Here is a 22,456-nt window from a genome sequence, read left to right on the forward strand (position 1 = left end):
GTAATGCCAACTACCAACAAAGGCAGAAAAAAAAAATGTACTTAGATATATAAGGAACTGAATGGCATTTCAATATTTTTTACACTATGAACATAATTTATAGGTAGCTATTGAAAAAAATGATTTTATAATATTAATGCTAGATAATTTTTATCTCTTATAACTTTATTATTTTCTAGTGTGCAGTTAAATAGCAAAAATTGATATATGAAAATTAAAATTGATATAGCATCATAATTGCAATTGCAGCGCAAGTTATTTATTTTTAAAATTAAAAAATAAAATTCTGTTATTAGATCGGTGTATGAAAAAAACTTAATTATTGTATAAAAAAAAACAATGCCTCAAAAATAAAGGCATATTTTCAATTCAATTTAAGACACTAATTTTGCCATCATGGTCAAACTATTGGCACTTACTTGGTTCTTAGATCAGGTTTGACACAATAACAAAATAAAATATACAGTGTATCTGAAATCGGAACATAATTAAGTAAGTACATACGTAACTATTAAATATCTATTATAATATACTGAATAATCTATGGCTCTAAAAAGAACTACGTATGTAATAATATTGACATGAATATAAGAATCAGGTGGGTATTATCGTGATATAAACTAAATTTGAATATTAACTTTATATTTACAGTAATATATAATTATTCACTAAATCTTTAATTATAATATTTATACTTGGTTGTGTCCTTTTAAAGTCGAGTTTTGTGTATATATCGTCGCCAAACCATTAAATCAGCCACTCAATTGGACGGCTAGGCTGTTCATTAAATACCGGCATGCAATTGAATGAATTAAGATAGCTCAACATTCAACGTGTTAACTGGTTGAAAGCTAGCCCTTTGGAAACGGCTGAACCAAAATCGGCCGGGTTAGGTTAGGATAGGTTGTATTAAATTAAGTAAAAACAACTTTTTATTATTTAACATAACCCAACCTATCCTAACTTGACATAACAAAACAAATTTAAAAATAAAACAATTATAATTATATCAAGCTAGGGTTTCCTAGGACAGCGGTGGAAACAGAGTTATCAACACCGTTTTCCTAGGAAACCACTCTCTAGTCACCGTTACGACGGCTGTTCACCGCATCACCGTTCACTACGGCCGTTAAGATACAGGCACCGCTGTCCTAGGAAACCCTAGCTTAAGTGACGTTCTTTCGTTAAACGTCGCTTTCAACATTTTGGCTAAGCGTCCGTTAGCCATTCAATTCTTCTTTAATATTCTTCCAGTAGCTTTTATTGTTTTTCCATGCCTTTGTAGGTTTTTTTTGTGTTTATGTAATAGCATATTTTATAACTGAAAAAATTTTAATAAAGAAAAAAATGCCAGCATTCGATGAATAGTCTAGCCGGCGAATTCAGTATTTGGCGGCGACATACATTATGTGAGTATTTTATTTTCATAAGTTTTCTTGGCAATTTATACTATAGTTATTTTACAAAATCAACTTGAATTAATTTGCGTGTAAAATAAAGCAGGCGGCCATGGTCCCTTGTTTCACACAAAAAAGCCCCGTGTTTGACTCCCGGTGAAACCACTATAATGTGATTTTTTTCAAGGGTAGGTGTTCTGTACTGTAATTAGATCTTTGACAAAAAAGTAGTGATTTGAGTTTTTTGGTAGATTATTTCAGCATATTGATACACAACTATATTTTTATAATTAAAACTTTGTTTTAATTTTTCCATCTCGACAATCTCAACTTAAGAAAAACAAAATGAAAGATTTCTATCTTTGATCTACAAATCAAATTATCTATTAAACACATGGGCGTATACATGTTTCTATTACAAAAAAAAAATTAATTCACTATACAAAACAACCTAATTTGAATAAGTAAATATTGGAGGGCGGAAAGTGTGGGTGGACCATACTATCACCTTTGGGAGGTAGGTTCTAAGGAATCGAGACATGACTCGTAATACCGGTAACATCTGTTAAATGGCAATAATTTTTCCACGGATTAAATTAAACAGTGCTATTTTCAACAATATTTTAAATATGTCTTAATCTATGCAGACAATTACTAGGTAACCCTCGCAACATTTATTTTTAAAATTAATTTATTTACCAGTTTATATACATACAAGGGTGGGCATATTGCCTTAAGGCCATTTCTTCCCACCTATCCAAACCGTTCAGTTTGAGAAAATTATAAGTACATATTCTATACAGAAACTTATAATTTGAAACAAAAATTAACTAAAAATCTACACTATACTATGAAGAGAAGAGAGGGGGGATGAAGGAAAGAAGGAGAAAGGAACAACCTCGGAGTAATAACTTAATAGTCGCCCATACGGAGAAAAACCATTCTATGATTATTGATCCCGAAGTTAGCTACAGATACGGAATTACAACGGGCCGTAGGTACTTGAGTTGCGTATTGCGAGTGCAAACCGAAACTGTCCATTACACGTTTGTCGTTAAACTAAAAACCAAAATAAAAAATTGGAACACTTTTGTTCTATGCAATAGAACTTAAGGGCATCTCTTGAGAATTATAACTCTGAGGGAACAACTCAAACATTTAGATAGTGACATTTCAATCTTGATTTTAATGTAAATAAAGAAGGGGCGTATCTAACATTAGTGGGGCATCAGAAACGGACACCGAAAATTTAGGAATTCACAGACCTTGTGATTGGTAAAAGATTACTTTGCATAATTTGTAATATGACTAAATTTGATGCAACAGACAGGGTTAACATTTTTGAAAAGAAAATTTGAAAGTCTAGGCATTAACAGGGCTTATGACCTGTCATTAGCTGGTTTAAGTGGCCAACTCTGCCGTCTGTCGACTTTTGCGAAGTAAAAGATCTGGAACCTATATTGAAATAATTAAAATGGTGTTTTAATATATAGTATTTCATAGGCTCTAAACTGGAACTTGTAGCGTAAGACTGATCGCCTTACCTTCACGTTACAAAAACCGATCAAAATACGCTGCGATGGATTTACCAATGCAGTACCCTCTGCACTATTAGGTGCGGAAAGGGGAATGATGATGGTGATGAATGATTTCAACAATGTTTTGAGTATGTCCAAATGCTTGCAGACTGGCTGGATTTCCTCCCCAGGGAGTTATTCATATTTCAATTTCCCCCTATGGAATAACTTCCTAGGGAGGAAATCCAGCCAGTCTGCAAGCATTTGGACATGCTCAAAACATTGTTAAATTAACTACTTGGTAAAAGAAGAAGTATAAAAATTGGAAAATTGTTTTCAGGCGTTGCCTAGTAGGTGAATTGGTTCAGCCGTATGAATCTCACCCACGTGATAAAGGCTTCAGATCTTTTACTTCACAAAAGTCAACAGATGGAAGAGTTGAGGAAATTTGGATGTTCAAACATAGGCAGAATGGTGAATGTTATACAGTGTGTAAAGTGACCACTTAAATCAGCCAATGACAGGTCATAAGCCCTGTACATGCCTAGACTTCCATATTCCCTTTTCAAAAAAAAATCCCCTCTCTGTTGCAATAAATTTAAATATGAATTATTTCACCTACTAGGCAATGCACACTTTTTTAATTTTTATACTTCTTCCTTTACCAGTTAGTTTTAATAACAATGTTTTGAGTATGTCCAAATGTTTGTAGACAGGCTGGATTTACTCCCTAGAGAGTCATTAAGATCTAAATTTGAAATTATATAAAACTGAAAAAGTGTTTTCAGAAATTTAGTAATGGAATTTTATAGTAAACCATATATTTAAAAAAAATAAATGACCGGGGTGACCCTTGCGTATTGAAGTGAAACTGGCATAGGAGTCAGGCGTATATTGATTTTTTCAATGTGAAACAATATCACGTAACAGATATTACCGGTAAAACTACAATATTTCATAACCCTCTCTTACTCATCCTTCAACAGCTTCCAGTCGAATCTCTTGTTGCTGGTGTTCATGAGCGGGGGGCAGGGGGGCGGCGCCAGGGTCCAGGGAGGCCCCCGGAAGCAGGCGAGGCTGCAGTAGGGCACGCCCTGCATGAGGCGGCTGAGGGAGGAGCCCCCGCGGGGGCCGAGTCCCGCTACGCCGCGCCACGATGTGTCCAAAGTGCTGGCGTGCCCCACCAGCATAATTGTTCCACCTGAAAATTTTATTTTTGTCGGTCGATATTTTGAATTAGAGACAAGGACAGATTTCACCCATTTGGGAGTTATATAATTTAGTGGAAGGACTAAATAAATATTGATGTTCAAACGTGGGCAGAGCGGTAAATCTAAATATGAAGTCATATTTATTTTTACATTTTTACAATTACATAGTATTCAAATGTTTTTTTTAAGATTTGAATTTATTGTTCTGTGTTAGACCAGATAAAAAATACAATTCTGAGTGTGAATTAGAACCGGAACCCTGGACGAGCATTTTTGACTTGGTTGAGTAATTCGCGTGTTTGCCTACCTTTCTTGAAGTTTTGAGTTTGATTGCTGACATGAGGACGATGAATTTATTATTATGGAATTTCACGACAAATGAATAAAACAAATTAACACTACTTGATATTATTAAATACCTCACTAGGTAAATAATTATGTGTCCGGGCGGATGAAGATTGCAGTTTTGAGTGTGAAAGAAATAAATAGAACTACCCATAGGCAGAATGATGAATGTTACACAGTGCGTAAAGCGACTTATTTATTTATTATATATATGGCCTAAGCCAATTACAACAATTATACGAAGAAACATATGTACAAGAAACTAAATATAAAACTATGTAGCAAAGACAAACAAGGGCAATAAAATAATGGTAAACAATATATTTAAAAACACGATCAACACATAAGACTTCGAGCGAACCTATGCCAATCCATCTTCATCCCATACTGTGTTATTGGTGAAGAGATCTACGAAAAGCCGGAAGATTTATCCCAAAGAATTTTAAATTGTGTGACGAATTGACTACTTTGTAATCTACACATTCTGGACATTGGAGCATAAAAAAAAGTTCCTCTTTAAGATTTTGTCTGATTTTTTCACTCGTTAGCGTCCACGTCGCGAAACCTGGGCAATGGGATCACACTCATAACGGTGTGATCACAGCATATAACGAGGGAAGGCGAGTTTTTGGCGCCTCAAAACCAAAACCAAAGTTAAGGGAAGGTAATCCTGACAGGAAATTCACCAGAGAAGGCAACGGGAAACCACTCCGGTCATCTTCTCCCAGGAATCACTACGTCGAGTACATCAATAAGCAGTCGTCCTGGCTGCGAAATGTAAAATTAGCGCAGGACAGATACATATGCTTTCGCTGTGGTGATCGCTAACGTCGGGGAGACCCGGCAAGGCACTAGAAGAAGAAGATTTTGACTTCTGGTGACACAGTTGGAAACATGAAAAGAAATTGATTGCAACAGAGAAGGGACATCATTGATTATTTAACATCATCATAAGCTTAGTAAAAGCCTTGACTTCCATAATCTTAACAGCTTCATGTCTGTTAACAAATATCTAAATATTGACATCAATTTTTTCAGGGAAAAAATCCAAAATTTATCTACATATTAGAGTTGACTGATATGCTTGACCTGCTTCGAGTTGACCAGGTATTATATAGCCTAATATGGCTACGTGTAAACTACCGAGCGACAAGATGAAACCTGCAACGGTTTAGTTACAACAGGCCGCTGACCACCGCACTCAGAGTGTTTTTGTGTGTTGTTTTTGAATTGGTTGAACACCCCCTATATTCTCCCGATCTAGCCCCCAGTGACTACCGGCTACTCCCAAAACTCAAAGAACATTTCCATGAAAAATATTTTTTGGGCGACAGCGAGGTCATGTGCTCGTCTACACAGGTTGGCAGGGGTCGGACAAATGTTCTGCCAGGAAGATATATAAATATTTGAGCATCGTTGGAAAAAGAGCTTACAAGTCCAGGGGGACTACGTCAAAAAATAGGGTTTTTTATCCACTTTGAAATTGGTCAGGGGCAGAACATACCAATTAACCCTCGTAGAGTTGGACATGCTTAAAATATTATAAGTAAATATAACTATTTACGCTTTTACTTACCAACTTCCTCGGTCTCTTTAAGTATGTGATTCACAAGATCGGCACTCCTCTGGTAGAACTGGTTGCAGTCTTCCAAGTTCTGTGTCTCCTCAGCGGGCAGCTGGATGAATGGCGGCTGGCCGAGGCGGATAAAGGGCTGGTAGTCCACGTCTACAGAGTACCCCGCGGCCTTGAGCTCCTGAAGCGTCATCCACCCGGGGGGACCAGACGGGTACCAGACCAGCCACTCAAACAGTCCCGGTTCAACTCGGATTCGCGGCGGAGTAGGGGAATTTAATCCTTCAATTCAACAAAATAATAATTTAAAACTTCTGGTTCTTCATGAAAGAGTGTTTTCCACTCAGGTAAAAATCCTAAAAAAATTAATTGAGTGGAGATTAATTTGTCTCGTAGAGTACTGGACGCGTTTGCTTAGAATTGCTTACGTCAATATAGGCATTTCTTGCTATAAATTAGGTACCGAAACACTATTTAGAAATACTGTATTTTTTGCACTAGACAAACTTCTTTAATCTGAAAATTCAACCAAAAATTGGAGTGTGTCTTACCATCTAAAACATATTGTTTTTTTAAAAATTGATAAATAAATTTTGGGGTACGTATTATGGTGCGATGCATCTTATCCACAAAATACGTTACGCATGACAAACATACTTTTTGACAGATTCTCAAAGTGACTGACTCGGGCACTTAAAGCATGAATGGTTATTTAGTACTTTCTGATGCCTAACCCATTTTGCCCAAAATCTGACGCAAGCACTTCTAGCATTAACTCCAGATATGCGGTTCACCAGAAGGATAAAAGAAATGAACAAAGGGTAAGAAAGAAGAAAGAATGTAAAAAGATGCATGATTTACTTCAATAAAGCTTTGGTCTCTTAAGAAAGTGGGACCGTTGTGTAGTGGCCATGATATGCTGTGATAGTACTTCCATAGCACATCCATTCCACATCGCATAATTTCTTACACAAGCTTAGACACCCGTTTGTACTGTTTGCAAGCAGAGACCCGAATCACATGAAATTCATGTGCGCAAACGCTACGACAGTACGTCTAGTCATGTCGCTTACTCATGCGGGCTTCTTATGAGGCTTTTGTCATGGCTCAATTCGCATGTCACGCAAACAGAAAACCTATTATTAATTATATTATTTTTATTTGCCGATTTATAATCTCCTTAAATGAACCTTTTTCTATATCAATTACAATTTATGATTATTATATTTATGTATCCACGGATTCCGATGACTATTATTTAACTCTATGCATGCTATACATATTATGTTGATGTTACTTATTGATAGTGGTTGATAACTGAGGAACAACATTTAGCATTTTCTTTATTTCAAGCAGATGACTATCCAAGGCTTGGCTACAACAGTTTAGAGAAAAGAAGGAATGTGTATTTGCCTACACATTTTTATCGATTGTTGCGCGGTATGATCGATACATCTGAGATTATGATGAGCATTGGTTTGTATGTTTCTGCCGATGGTTATGCCTGTTAGAAGGGCTACCGCTATGCTCTGGATGTTGATCTGTTCCATGAATCCGAAGGGGTCTTCCGGAGCAGGATTCTCCTACTATTTTGACAAGAATCTCTTTTATGTATTTTTTGTCTTTTTATAATACGTCTTAAATTTTAGTTTGTAATGTATGTATTATTTTTAATAAATTAATTGAATTGAATTGAATCCATATCAAAACGAACTCAGAAAAACTCGATAATCAGTGCACATTTCAAAGTTGAGAGCAAATTTCAAAACATTTATGATTTTCTTACAAAATCAATAAAAATGTCATCATTTTTGAAAGTCCAAATCATGTTTGCAATAATTTTCAGACACAAAAATGTTCACCACTACATGAGAAAAAACATTATCAAACAGTTGGTACCGCTATGATGGCACCACTGTTTGACGTTCTAATCACAATCAACACTCTAGGAAACCTGTGCTAAATGGTTTGAGATACAGTTAGATAAGTATGCAAACTTTTTGGGAAACTTACCTTCCAGCATAGCTTGTGCTGTCTGCACACATCTGTAGGAGGGAGAGGAGTAGATATGTGAGAGGGAGACGCCCGCCAGCCTTAGCCCCTCCCCCACCAAGCGAGCCTGGAGAAGACCCACCATGGTGAGGGGACAGTCGGATGTGTATGCTGCGCTGCCTCCTAATCTGCGCATTCGAAAGGAATATATGATTGTTGAATTATCTATGCATAGGCAACTCAACATTTTTATCATATAATTGAAATATTTTCTTTTAGCTAACAACACCGATAAAGTAATTTTTCTTCTTTTTACGGGATAAAACGGTCCTCCCTAAAAATTTTGTATCAAAATATTTAATAATATAGTATAATTATAATAAATTCCTCTTCAATTCAATAAAATAAGGTTTTTCATCGTCCCGTATTAAAAAAAAAAAAAAGACACATGATGTTACAAACTAAGTGAAGATATATAAATAAGCAAGATCATCGCTGGAAACTTTACTATCCCCAATACCACCTCAACTCCAAGAAAAATAAATTCATCTTCAGCAAGAACAGTTTCAGACTGGAATAATTTACCAAACACAGTACATTATTCTACCTACCATCTTGAGGTCCCGGATTCGATTCCTGGAAAGGTTGACATATTTGTATATTAACACATTGTAGTCGGGCGCTTCGAACAATAGACTCTAGCCTATAGCGGGTGTTTTTCGCGATTAGCGCAAAAATATATCGCTTTCTTAAAATTGACACAATTTCTAAACCAAATAATATTTTCGATCGAAATTTTCAAAGAAATCATATTTGACATTTGATCATCAAAAATAAATAAATTTAGGTAAAAAGTGGTCAATAATTGGTTTTACTTTGCATAATCGGTCGGAACTATCTATGATTTCTTCATTGTTAGAAAAATGCCACGCTTTCCATATCTGCCGAAACCGGTCTCTGGACATCGTTTTAGCAAAATAAGGAGTTTCGGTTGTTGGTTCAGTAGACCAGTACTCGTCCCTTATATCCTTTCGAACTTGTCCCATCAAAATAATCAGCCCCAAAAACTTTTTCATTTCTTTCAAAGTAATATTTTTCCACTTTCCCGATTTTTTATATAATTTGTAATTATGTGAGTTTTGGTGGTAATATCTATTAGATTCGTTTATAAAATATTCAAACAAATCATCACTGATAAATAACTCTATCGCATCACTTACAGTTTGAGGACAATGGACATTTGAATTCAAACCGCGGCGGCCTAAAAACGATTCCAGAACTGGAGGATTATCAAACGATGACCACTCGTCCACATCCTCATCTGAGCTCGTCTCCGAATCAGAATCACTTTCAATAGTGCGACGGTGAAACGTTCTAGGTCTTGGTATTTGTTCATCATCACTCGGTTCTTTGTCTGACAACTCTTCAATGTCATCATTCCATGAACAATTAGATAAATTGTCGGCATACACTTCATCGTCACTATCATTGGCTTGTAAAGACATTTTTGTAGGGGTAACGTCCTATACAATGCTAATATATTCAAATAAGAAAATACCAAACAGTAAACAAAACAGTGCGAGCGGTATGAAAAATAGTCCAATACGTGAAATGACTCAAACTAAACTGGAGATTGAGATCGCATAAAACTCTAGATTTCTGGCGACGCCTTTACAAGTGGCACACTAGCCAATCCGGACAAGGCATCTCAAATAACGTCGACAGACTGTCGCCTAGCACCCCAGGTAGCAAATCACCCTTCAAGGCGTTTTATTTCACGCTGATAACAAACCCGTTTAATGCCGTTTCCCGCCAACAACCGACAGTCGACAAAAACGGCATTTGCCGTGTCCCGCGGTTGACCGACAGTCCGCGAAAAACGGCAAATGCCGTGTCCCGACGACAATGTGTTAAGGTGGTTTTAAATAAAAAATCTGAAGCATAAGATTGCAATGTTCTTGATATATTTTGATATAAATTGTAATGTCATTATTAAAATTTAAATAAAACAACTTAGTTTTAAACCCCTTATTTTATGGTTAAAAACAAAAACGTTTTATTTTCATTAAAATTACACTGAAAATAGCCACAAAGTAAGTGCTTCAAGCACAATTTTTTATCTTATTATTAAACGTTTATATTAGTTTTTAAGATTTTATGAACTAACTTAATGAATCATAGTATTTGTATTTGTATTTGTATTCGTAATTACTTACCTTTTGGGCAGTGAAGGGGGCATATTCATATCTTTCCTAATATAATTATCTTGTTCATCGAAGCAATATGGCGCCCACGCACCGTATGTGAAATCCACCCTTTCTCCGTGTCTCATCACCAGAATATCTCTGGTCTCTTTTCCTTGTTCTATTTCTTCCTAAAATTTAATACAACTTACAAAAAGCGTTGTACATTGTTTAGGTTGCAAAATAAAAATATGTAATAATCAAAATAATTGACCAAGAAAAAATTATGTGATTGGATTATCTTAAAATCCAATTATAAACATTAAACTTACCTTATTTGAACCATTTGAGTCAGCCCTATTTGACACAGTAGACTTGTCAGCCTCTGGATGAGGTGGTTCACAGTCTGAAATAATCAAAAAGAACAAATAGTATATAAAAATAATATTATCTGTATTCATTTCTTTTCACATCATGATAAATTATCGTGAAATAAAAAACATTGTTTAGAATCAATTGTGTATTTTTTGTTTTTGTTTTGTATAACCCATTGAAGGAAGTTCACTCCTGAAACTATAGTCGTGCTCTTTAAATATAATAAAAAATAAATTAATTACGAACAGTTATTTCCGTTTCATAATTTATTTATTTTATTTATTTATTTTATTTAGTTATTTTATTTAGTTATTTTATATGAATAGATAATGCTTTTTTTCTGTATGAACACCTCACTAAGCACAATCTGTGTTGAGGTATTCAATTACATTATTTAATTAAAGTACCCAGTTATTATCATCATTCTCCATTCCACAATTTGTTACACAGGGGTAAGGTTATCAGTCTCACGCTTTAGATGCTAGTCCAGGAACAATAAAATATTGTTTCATTTAAATTATTTATTGACAATTCTTGATGGAATTCCATTGTAATGATGTAATAACTTATATTTACATATAAGTTATTAATTTTAAAAATACTTGGTACGCTTCCACTTATTTATTTTGACCAATTAGCGCTTTCACCCTCTAATGGGCACCAGTCTGAAGATGCCCATTAGAGGGTGAAAGCGCTAATTGGTCAAAATAAATAAGTGGAAGTGTACCAAGTATTTTTAAATTCTTTTTAAATTTTTAAAATCTTATATGTAAATATAAGTTATTACATCATTACAATGAAATTTTCCTTTTTTTTAAAGAAGTAAGCAACTATTTGGTTTTTTAAATATTTGAAAAAAAGTTTTATTGCTACAAAATTACTTTTTTCAATATGCCAATATGTCATCATGCTCATACTGATCATTGTGGTTTTGGATGTGACAGGGTTTTCTGTATTAAATAAAATATTACTTTTAACATTTATCCTATAAAATCTTAGAAATAAAAACACTTTTAAAATTATTTATTGGAAGAGCCCTCAAAGCGTTTATAAAAATTAATAATATATTGGATTTAGTACCTACATACCTATGTTAGGACTATTGCTGGATTTAGACAGTACACTATCAAGGTCAGAGTTGCTGTATGCCACCTTGAGGTCCCACTCGTTCATGCCGCGGTCGGCAGCCTTCTGTACTGCGGCGGGGGTGGGAGGGGAGTCCGCCTCCCCCTCCTCCTCCCCGTCTCTAGCTCCATCCCCGAGGACGGCGCCCAAGTACAGTTGTTGGCAGAGGGACTCATCGGTGGAAACAGCTTTAGACGAGTACTTGGTGTCGTATACAGGAGCTATGAAAATAAAGTTAAAAACATAGGTAAATAATACATATTAAATCAAGCATTGGTATTTATTTTATATACCAATGTATTGTGTGTCAACACAATTCTGTTTTTTTTCAAATTAAGAGAACAAGAGGACACAACAAAAAAAAAATTGCAACAAATTAGTCAATAATGTATTCTCCTTCATTATTTTACAAAAAACATTACAATAATTCATAGAATCTTCACCCTACACTGCGCAAATATTTCAAGCAGCTTTGGCAGCATTATTCTCTCAGTTGAAAATGTTCACTTTTGTCGACTTGCCATTCCATTTTGAAGGCTTGCAATCAAATAAAATAATGTATGTTACATAAAAGCAAACTCAATACCTCGTAGAGCAGAAATTAATATTTTGAATGACGTATAGCCTTTATACAGCCTACAGGCTATGTCAGCCTCGTGGTGTAATGGTCAGCGCATTTGCCTACCATGCGAGAGGTCTCGGGTTCGATTCCCGACATGGTTGATATGAAATATTTATTTGAAACGGAGTTTGCAAACCAGAATATTTCTTACCTTGATGTAAAAAAAAAAATGATCAAGATACGCTGCAATTGGTGTATTAATGCAGTGCCCTATGCGCCATTAGGTTCGGAAGGGAATGATGATGATAACCTTTATTATTTTGTTTTACTCATTTTTAAATTTGTAAAAAACGGACACAACTTATGTTAATACCTAATACAATAATAATATATTATTTATGTTTAAAGCATTACTTTGTGGTCAAACATTTTTGATTAATATTAGTATATAACTTATCGGTATGTGGGTATATACTAGTAAAAATATTACAGTGGTAAGTAAAATGAATAAAAATGCTACAAAACTCTAGTCAAATAAATGGATAGCTAAAAAGACCAGAAAGAAAGCTAAGAATATGTCTCATACGTCAGAGTATATTAAGAGGTCATATGTAAAGTATACTAGGTGTCATATCAAATAACTAGTGAATATATTAGGGACTTATAGGTTGTAATAATTATAATAAGTTCTACAATGTTTGAGTATGTCCAAATGCTTGCAGGCTGGTTGGATTTCCTCCCTAGGGAGTTATTCATATTAAATTTTATTTCAACAGAGAGGGAAAGCATTTTTGAGAAGGGAATATGGAAGTCTAGGCATTTACAGGGCTTATGACCTTCCATATTCCCTCCTCAAAAATGTTTTCCCTCTCTGTTGAAATAAATTTAAACATGAATAACTCCCTAGCGAGAAAATCCAGCCAGTCTGCAATCATTTGGACATACTCAAACATTGTTGAATTAACTACCTGGTAAAAGAAGAAGTATAAAATTGGAAAATTGTTTTCAGGCGTTGCCTAGTAGGTGATTTGGTTCAGCCGGATGAATCTCACCCACGTGATAAAGGTTTCAGCTCTTTTACTTCACAAAAGTCAACAGATGGAAGAGTTGAGGAAATGTGGATGTTCAAACATGGGAGGAATGGCGAATGTTACACAGTGTGTAAAGTGGCCACTTAAACCAGCCAATGACAGGTCATAAGCCCTGTAAATGCCTAGATTTCCATATTCCCTTCTCAAAAATGTTTTCCCTCTCTGTTGAAATAAATTTAAATAATAAGTTCTTACTGTTTTCTTGTGAAAATTAATGCTTTAATTGTTTTAATCAGTAAATAACATCACATGCTGCGCAGACGACGCTACACTTGTAGCAGAATCTGACTGTTTTTCTACTGCCCATACTGACTACTGTCTGCGTCTAGATTGACCATTTTCCGGCGCAGTATGTCTCAGTTTTACAAAAATAAGTTAATCAAATTAGGTGGTCACGGCCGCTAGATAACGGTGTTGCTCTCTTTAGTTACCATCTCAGGTCACTGTTAATCAACTTACAATTATTAGGGCCCAGAGGGATGGCTCTGTGTAGAGTCCAGGCATCTGACTCGGCAGTTCTCTCCGTGTACACCGCCGGCAAGTACCCAGAAATACCTGAAAAGAACATCCATATAAATGGTTTATTCAAATGTCCTAGAAATACATGTACAAAAGTTCTGTAATTCACAGCCACTTTTAAATAGGAATTGCAAAAGAAATCTTCATTTATACCTGACATGTTAATTTATTATCTCATTTACTAACACCCCATAGGGCTTTTTCATGGATGATTTACTACTACTACCATCACACCATTTTCCAGTGGGGGTAGGCAGAGAGAATGGACCACCACACACGTCTATCCTGGCATATATTCCTAGCTTCTTCCACATTCATACATCTTGTCACACATGCCCTTCGGTTCTGTCTGCTTTTGACATGACCAGACTTAAGATTTTGTTTTTTTTTATCATGCCACGTCTTCTTTGGTCGTCCTCGTCTCATGTTACCGTTCATTTTCACCATATATACTTGGTTTACCATTCTTTCGTCGTCCATTCGTTCTATTCTGTCCACATAATAATATACTAATATTAAATAAAGACTAAATGATATACGAAGCTAAAAATGAACATAAAAGTTTGATGAATTCATTAAGAAAACTTTATTCAAATTAACTCATTTTTTTAAATCATTATTAATTTCATGTAATTTGTCTATATTACCTGTCAGCCAAGATATTCCCTGTACCCAGCCATCAGGAGAATTATGGAGTACCTTCTCTTCGATGTAAATATAGTCACCAATTCTTAATTCTAGTTCATCACTCTCTCTAGACGTGTAAACGTGTTTTACTTTGTGCACCTGACAAACAACAAGTTATTTAAACAATCTATACAAATAATGTGCAATAAATAGTTTATTCCTTATCATTATTACTATGTTTTTTTTTATCTATGCTAAATTAAACAACATAATTTTACAGTAGCAAAAATGTTCATTTATTTAACAAGGATAATTAAAATGCATATGTTTATGTCATGTTACTTTAATTTGAAGTATAATTGAGGACACAGGTAGAAGAACAACCCAACGTCCATTAGGTCGTTTATCCGGCTAATGCATAATATTAAGTATACTGTATGTCTTAGCTATCATCATACAACAAATAGTCACTCTAGGTTGTAAACCGATATCGGGGCATGCAAAAATATATACATGCCTCTCAAGTTGGTCCCAACTTGACTCATTTTTACTCATCGGATGTAAGAACTCATTCAAAAGGGCGAATTAACATGACCATAATATGTAAATATTTATTTCATTTGATAGTTGAATAGCAAATACAACTTTCATACAAAAAAAATATTTAAAAAAAAATCAAACAGAGGTTGAAAACACTTTAACAACGATTATATCAAAACTCACTTTTGTGGGTTAGGTTGTTCTTCCACCCGTGTCCTCAATTGTTTCAAAATGTTTTAATTGTGTGTAATTTGTTTAAATTTAAAATGCGGAAGGAAACACAGATCGCTAAATTAATAGTTAATTTCTTACTTGGTGAGTAGCAAGTCTTGGGTCCCGGGAGTATAGGCGCAGTTCCCACGATGCTTTCTTTAATGGCTGTAAGCTTTCTGCTAACGACTTTAGGGTAGAGTACACCGAGGAAGGAAATTGGTACGCCAGAGTTATGTGGAGGGATTTCACATGGGGCTCTAAGCAAATTGCTGAAACAGAGGAAATCATTAAAATATCAAATACAGTGGAATCCAACATTTTTAAAAAGTACCTAGTAAGTATTGAAATTACATAACTAGCAATGCTTTTGAATACTGAAAAAACATTTTTCCATCATTTCAGTAAGTAGAGATTAATAATTCAAAGTTAGCATGCAAATTTATCAAACAAATTTCTTTTAAAATAATGAAAAATATTTAACAATAAGAATAGGCAGGGTCATATTTACTTAATATAATAATATTATGTGGGTAGGTTACTTGGGAATAAATCATTTAAAGCAACATTTCAATACAAATAAATACATCAAAGTGAAACAAACCTATATTTCATGAGTATTGAAAAACAGGGTGATTTATCCATGTAGATACAATAAAAAACAATACAATAATGTAGAGATGCAACAAAATCATATACATAATTGAAACCACATAATAATAAACTAACAACATATATGTATAAAATTAATAATAATTGCAATTTACTGTAGAAATAAAAGACAAGTGATACTAAAATCTCTTCATCTTTTATTTCTATAATAAATTACAATGAACTTCAAGCAACAATTTTCACTAACAAAGTTGAATGTTTTTGAATAATTGCGTAAATAAAATTTGAATTATGCAAATTCAACTGTAAAGCAAGTACTAAATAATCTTAAAGCATTTGTTTGTATATTATATATTTTGCTACTATTCATCACACAAATATATTAAATGTACACATCCTGTTAAATGAAAATAACTTTAAAAACCATAAGAAAGTAGAAAAAAACAAAACAAAAGGCACAGAAAAAGCAGCAACATGCCAACACTTATTATGATAATTCTTTGCCTTACACGGCTGGGGAGGTTCTTGTGGTACGGCACACCACGGGAAGCAAGTGGCGAGAGCATCCAATTGTTCGTATGTATCCACTGTCAGGCCGACTAACCAAAAATAAAATACCAACAATAAATACTGATTAACAGCTTTAAACAAAAAACTTTGCTAGAAATAACTTTTTACACTCTCAATTTACCATTATATTCTTTTCTTGTCCTCTGAATGACCAAATGCAGTCTTTTTAAAGCACTTTGTACCCTGTCATCCCTTTTCCCACAAATCTGCAGCTCCTTTTGGATGGCAAAAATCCATTTATATAAACACATCCTAACTAAAATCCCATACTAAAAGGCCATAGTAAAAATATTTTTTTAAAATAAGATAAGCATGAGCCATATTAAAACAAAGAAGGCGTTCTTCAGTTTTTTTCATTTTGAGTAACATGCAATAAATGATTTTTAGTACTTTTCCCAGTCTGCAAAGATAAATTATGATTTTGGTTAATAACTGTTGCCAGAAGTTACTCTCTGTGTATATTTTATTGAGATTAATTGGTAAACGATTGACTTATTTTTAATTAATATGTAGATGGTTTTGGCTTGTTTTTTGGTTTTTGTTCTATAGTGTGAAGGAGACTGCCGTTGCTGTAGCAGAACTGGTAAAATTGAGTAAAAAATGTATGAGATACTGGTATTTATGCTCTGAAACCTTTGAAGTTGCCATTGGAATTTTTTTTTCTACCCATCGCCATGTCTAACTCATTTCAGACCAATGGTTGAGATTGCCGTCTTTATTTTAACATGCCTCACATACACTAGAAAAGTATACAATCTGTTACATGCACAATTTTATTTAAAAATATAAGAACATTTATTTTTATAGCTGTCTTCGCATATAATCCAAGGAACTTCTATTGAATAAAAATGTTGTGGAATAATATGGATTAAACCTGCTGGTGAAGAGATTAGCGTTACAAGACAGCGAATGAATTTGAAAATTGTCTTGAGATACATTATAGAGCATATTAGATACCTGCCTAATAATAGCAATAATAAAAGGTTGTCTGTTTTTGTTCGGGTAAGGGGCTAGCGTTTTTTTTGTATTTTAATAACAATAAATGGAAAACATCATTTAATAACCGTATGCAGAGACAAAACTTAAGGTGAGGAAAGTACAATCTATTGTTTCACCTTCGGGTTATTCTCCGCATTTGAGATTAGAATGTACTTTCCTCACCTTAAGTTTTGTCTCTGCATACGGGTATAAAAGTACTCACTTGAAGATGAAACATGTTTGACATATTGAACTGCAATTTTCTTGAGATATTCTGCATGCTCTTCTGACACAAACAATCCCATGAAATTAGGACTAATATATGGTTCTAGGCTGAGGAAGCTGTCGGAAGGTTGTCCGATGGTTTCCATGACGTGTTTCAATGCTTTGGAAAGCTGTAAGGAGCACTCATCGGGAGCCTGGAATATTACACATTATTGAAACAAAAAAACTGACATTGGAATTGGTCAGTATCAAACACAAGATTTAACCTCTCAAGACCTGAGACCTAATTGTCAGAAAAACTTTATTTTTACTACCCTAATCATTTATAAATAAGAATAAAGTTCGGTAAAATTCAGACAGACACTGGTGTCCTGGGTTCAATTCCCGTTAGTTGCAAGAAAAAAATACAATATTTTTTTCTCAATTTGTCTGGGTGTTGTGGTGTATTTTTCATAACCTCCTTCCATATCCATATCTTTCTCAGATGCTGACAACCCTCTACAATAGAATCTTAGCAGGTTATTCCTTTAAAAAATTAATCTATTTAACAATATTTTGAGTTTGCCGAAATGTTTGTTGACAAATTATATAACTAAATGACATATTAAAAATATTTTTGAAAAATAATGTTCACCTAACAGATATTACCGGCACAATGATGATATGCTACAAACCTTGAAAAATGAAACCAGGGTGACATGAGGCGTGAAATTATGTGCCCCATTCCAGCCGCAGAGTTCCTTAGACTTGATCCAGTGTTCTTGTAGCTGCTCCAACAGTGGTCCAGTGGGGCACGCGTACAGAATGTACTCCCGAGGAATGTCTTCATCCAAGCTACCATCGCCTACATGAGTCAAGAGCCAATCAGAGGCCAGCTGCACGCTCCTGTTACCCGTTGCTGCCAGCGCTTTGATACTGTTCCAACATATCATCAATTATATAAATGAATATATTATTTATGTTCAAGTGACAATGTATTTTATTTATTCATTTTTTAAAAAAAGAGAAATACTTGAGTTCTTATTATTTACTCAAATATTTAAATTTTCAGACCATTTTCTAAAAGTTGTAAATAACTTGTGCTGGAAAAATGGAAATTGAGTTGTGGTAGCGGGATTTGAACCTCAGACCTTTGGCTTGTGAGTCCACAATACTAAAACGGGACCACAACCCCGTTCTTAGTATATATTTATGATTAGGTGTCTATATTTGTTTATCGTAATTATTATATTATTCTTATATTTAGTTATTTATTTATAATTAAGTAGTTTTAGTTTATAAAATAATGGTTTTTTTAATACTGGTATAGAACTGCTTCTAATTTCAAACACAACAAATTTCCATCTTAGAACAGGCTGAGCCATGTTAGATGGAGACTAACCTAACCAGAGGGCACTCCACATTCATGTTTAAATGCTCTAATGTTATTTAGTTTCTATGGTAATAAATCACGTATGTGTCGTATGTATATGCAATAAATGTTTAAATGTCTGTTGGCTTTCCAATTAAATTAAATAAAATAAATAAATTTATAAATAAATAAAACAAACGAATGTCTCGACATGTGTTGTGCCCAGCGAGGTATTATTTACAATAGTATTTTTTATATTTTGAGAAGATAAATGAAATCTGAAGTAAAAGAATAAATAAATTATTACAGTATAATAAGAGAACGTCTTTTAATTTATTTTAATAAACACTTTTCCGTTAATGTACAATTTTATCCTCATTAAGCATGCGATTCCATTTTAAGGACAAAAATAAAGACTCTGTAAGAATAAGAAAAAGTCATTACTATTTTATTGTACTTACCTAATTTATATATACACAATATAATTTTATTAAAACTTTTTGGGACACAAGTCTTAATTACTCACTATCAAGCCCTGCGTTGAGTTGGGATCAATAATATACCTACTTAAACAATATAGCAGAACGATAATAATATTCAAAACAAGAACATCATTAAAAAATAACACATGGGTGTTTACATGAAAAACTCTCTTGTATGACATTAATAAAATCAACAGATTCACAAACAAACTCTCACACCCTTTCACGTGGGGTTAGGCAGAGAGGATAGAATGCCATATCACTCTGTCTTTACATACATACCTCGTTCCCTCCACATTCATAGATCTTCTCATGCACGCACAACAATTATTTCGCCTTTCGTCCATTGTGCATCTTCAAGTATTTGTTAGATTTGATCACGCCAAATCTTTCTCAGTCTTCCTCGTTTCCTGCATCCATCAACATTTGCGTGGAAATTTTTTTAGCCAATCTTTCGCCGTCCACTCTACATTCCAAACCAACTCAAAATTATTTTCTTGATTTTGTCTCAGCCCGGATGCACGGATCTTCAAATGTATATGGTTTATTAAATTTAATACTACTAGTCAAACTGGGTTATGAGGAGGTAGATAAAAGGAAAAAGACACAAATATTCAATAGTAAAAAAAAAATTAAACATCAAAAACAAAAAAAAAAAAGTACCTACATAGCACCCCATAAATTGTTTTCATTCATAATATATAAACTCCTGATCGAACAGCCACTCTCTTATTTTGCTATCGTCAGTTTTGGCAGTACCATTTCTAAGATAGGTTGACAACAAACTGAACACACGTGGAACCAAATATTTTTAATATGTCATAAGTATTTGTTGCATGTTTTCGTGATCACTTAACCTTCATTTTGTGTGAAGCACTTATTATAACTAATTTATATTAATAAACTAAACATGAGAGGTAAAATGAAACAATACTAATTTTTATTTAAGTTATTTTTTCCCTCTTAATCTGTTTATGTATAAATGTTTAAATAACTTTTATTAGTTGCTTCATAGATTGATATATCAAATGGTATATAAATTGTCTGAATAGATACAATACAATACTTATTTATTTTACCTGTAACCTGAATTGAAAAATACAGATTTTAAATGATAACTTTAGTAAAATTTTCAGTAATAAAATTTTCATCAATTTTATCAACTTTTTGAACATGTATAAATATATTTATACAATTTTGTGTACAAAAACTTGATTGAATCAGTAAACTACGTATAAAATCAGGACAGAAAGTAATTTAGTTACTACCTTACCCTTTAAGCATATTGATTTGAAATGTCAAAAAATCCGTATAACACGAAATTTGCTAATTTTCGCATAACATAATCGTCATTTTCTACGTGGAATACTATAAAGTATGTATTAGATAAAATTATGCGGTTTTTGCATACATAACACAAATACCATTTACATTTTACGGTAACCTGTGCGCAATTTAAATACATAACGTGTTTATCATATAAATTAGTATAGAGGAAAACTCACGCCCTGTGCTTTGGAAATCCCATCTGAAGAAGGATTTGGAGGGGTGTAACATTTTGTTTGGAGATTTTACTAGGTGTGGAAATTTTACGCGGCGGTAAGGCCGTCATTTTCAAATAATATTATTAATCGCACAATTTGTTTACGTATTCGTTGTCAAGTATTTTGACTTATGTAGTGTTGGCACTGTAAAAATACTTTATAAATTAATTCGACTAAGCAGGTAAGAACTGTACCTATTCACTAAAAGTGTCAAATATAACATTTTTTAAACGAATTTAATGTGGACTATTTACAGGCCTGATATTGAACAAGACATCATAGTTTCATTGTTTTACAACAGCCAAGAAACGCACAATGATAAACGCTGAATGACAAGATACGGCACACTCAATATTCTCATTTAGTTATTTAAAAAAAACACAATTAATTATTCAACGACGTCACCAGAATGCGACCCGGAATTCACGTTTATTATGCAGGCGTCTAGGCCATTACACTACGCTGGAGTCAATTAACGTTGAGTTGATGTTGAGTTATAAAATATGGTGACAATTTTTATATATTTATGAAACGCGTTTAAAAACAAAGGAATTATAAAAATATTTTTATTTAAATGTTTAGAATACAAATTTGATTTCACGAAAGTTTTTATTATAAACGATAATCTTCTAAAAGTATGTGGTACCTATAGTGGTATCTTTGTCAAATTGACAGCTGAGGAGCAGTTACAGGTAGTGACTAAAAAATAATGATGTTAGATGTTCATGTTTCCAATTCATTCACTATACTAATAAACTAACAAATCGCATGAAAATCACGAATGATAAAAAGTCAACTTGGGAATTTCCGCATTTACGTACCTACGTATGCAAAAACGTTTTGAAAAAATATGTATCACCAGTGACAAGTGAGGAACAAAAGCATCAGTAGACATGCTAAATAAACTACCATGCATTCAATATTCGTTCCAAGTTCGATTCTTCATGCCAATATTGATTTGACTATATTTAGCCAGGAACCTAGCCAACATTTGAAATCTGTAGCTAACTTCAGGGGTAGCCCACCGTAACTGCTCATACTTAAATTTATTTTTATGAGTTGAGTTAGGTTAGGTTAAAGTTAGTTAAAAAAATACTACTAAAATAAAAATGTGCTTAAATATAATTTATGGGTGTTTTCAGCTCGATGACTGCTCTCAGGTAAAAATCCTGAATAAGGAATCGAGTGGAGATAAGTCCGCCTTGTTGTGTACTGGTCGGCATGTTCGCTTATTCTTGAAGTATTCTCGAAGTTTCTTGAAGTTCGTTTTTTGGCAGGGTGCACATGAACTACTGTTTTTTAAACTGCAATATTCCACTGTTCCCTTACCTTCATGCGACCGATGATTGAACTACGCTGCATTCGGTTTACCGATGATGCAGAAAGGGAGATGATGATGACTATATAATGCGGGTAAAGGAGAGAAA

At 33.8% G+C, this 22,456-nt stretch overlaps 1 protein-coding gene across 3 annotated transcripts; it reads right to left on the reverse strand.

The window, feature by feature from the left end:
* Positions 1-3,550: 3,550 nt before the first annotated feature.
* Epp (Ecdysteroid phosphate phosphatase) lies at positions 3,551-21,165 on the reverse strand. Of its 3 annotated transcripts, XM_088233806.1 has the most exons (13): positions 20,991-21,165; positions 18,327-18,567; positions 17,651-17,846; positions 16,389-16,478; positions 15,370-15,539; positions 14,538-14,676; positions 13,831-13,926; positions 11,682-11,939; positions 10,551-10,624; positions 10,252-10,409; positions 8,057-8,223; positions 6,047-6,325; positions 3,551-4,115 (listed from the first exon to the last, which is right to left on the reverse strand). In XM_088233806.1, exons 1-13 carry the CDS (start codon positions 21,095-21,097, stop codon positions 3,883-3,885), a joined length of 2,208 nt encoding a protein of 735 aa, XP_088089932.1. In that variant the 5' UTR covers positions 21,098-21,165; the 3' UTR covers positions 3,551-3,882. The 3 variants fall into 3 exon arrangements, with proteins under 3 accessions (XP_088089932.1, XP_088089934.1, XP_088089935.1); XM_088233808.1 differs by lacking the exon at positions 16,389-16,478 and having other exon boundaries at positions 3,762-4,115; XM_088233809.1 differs by lacking the exons at positions 3,551-4,115; positions 6,047-6,325; positions 8,057-8,223; positions 10,252-10,409 and having other exon boundaries at positions 10,555-10,624; positions 11,674-11,939.
* Positions 21,166-22,456: the final 1,291 nt, after the last annotated feature.

The sequence above is a fragment of the Micrasema longulum genome, unplaced genomic scaffold (assembly GCF_059751315.1).
Source record: "Micrasema longulum isolate JH-2025_06_02 unplaced genomic scaffold, ASM5975131v1 h1tg001149l, whole genome shotgun sequence".
Lineage (NCBI taxonomy): Eukaryota > Metazoa > Arthropoda > Insecta > Trichoptera > Brachycentridae > Micrasema > Micrasema longulum.

Bases quoted from the DNA above. Each gene is read 5' to 3' on its own strand.
- Epp (XM_088233806.1), bottom strand. From the start codon at position 21,097: ATGACGGCCTTACCGCCGCGTAAAATTTCCACACCTAGTAAAATCTCC. The intron at 17,847-18,326 runs GTTTGTAGCATA...GTAATATTCCAG, and splicing joins CCCTGGTTTCATTTTTCAAG to GCTCCCGATGAGTGCTCCTT. The intron at 8,224-10,251 runs GTAAGTAATTAC...TCGAATGCGCAG, and splicing joins CCCCCTTCACTGCCCAAAAG to ATTAGGAGGCAGCGCAGCAT.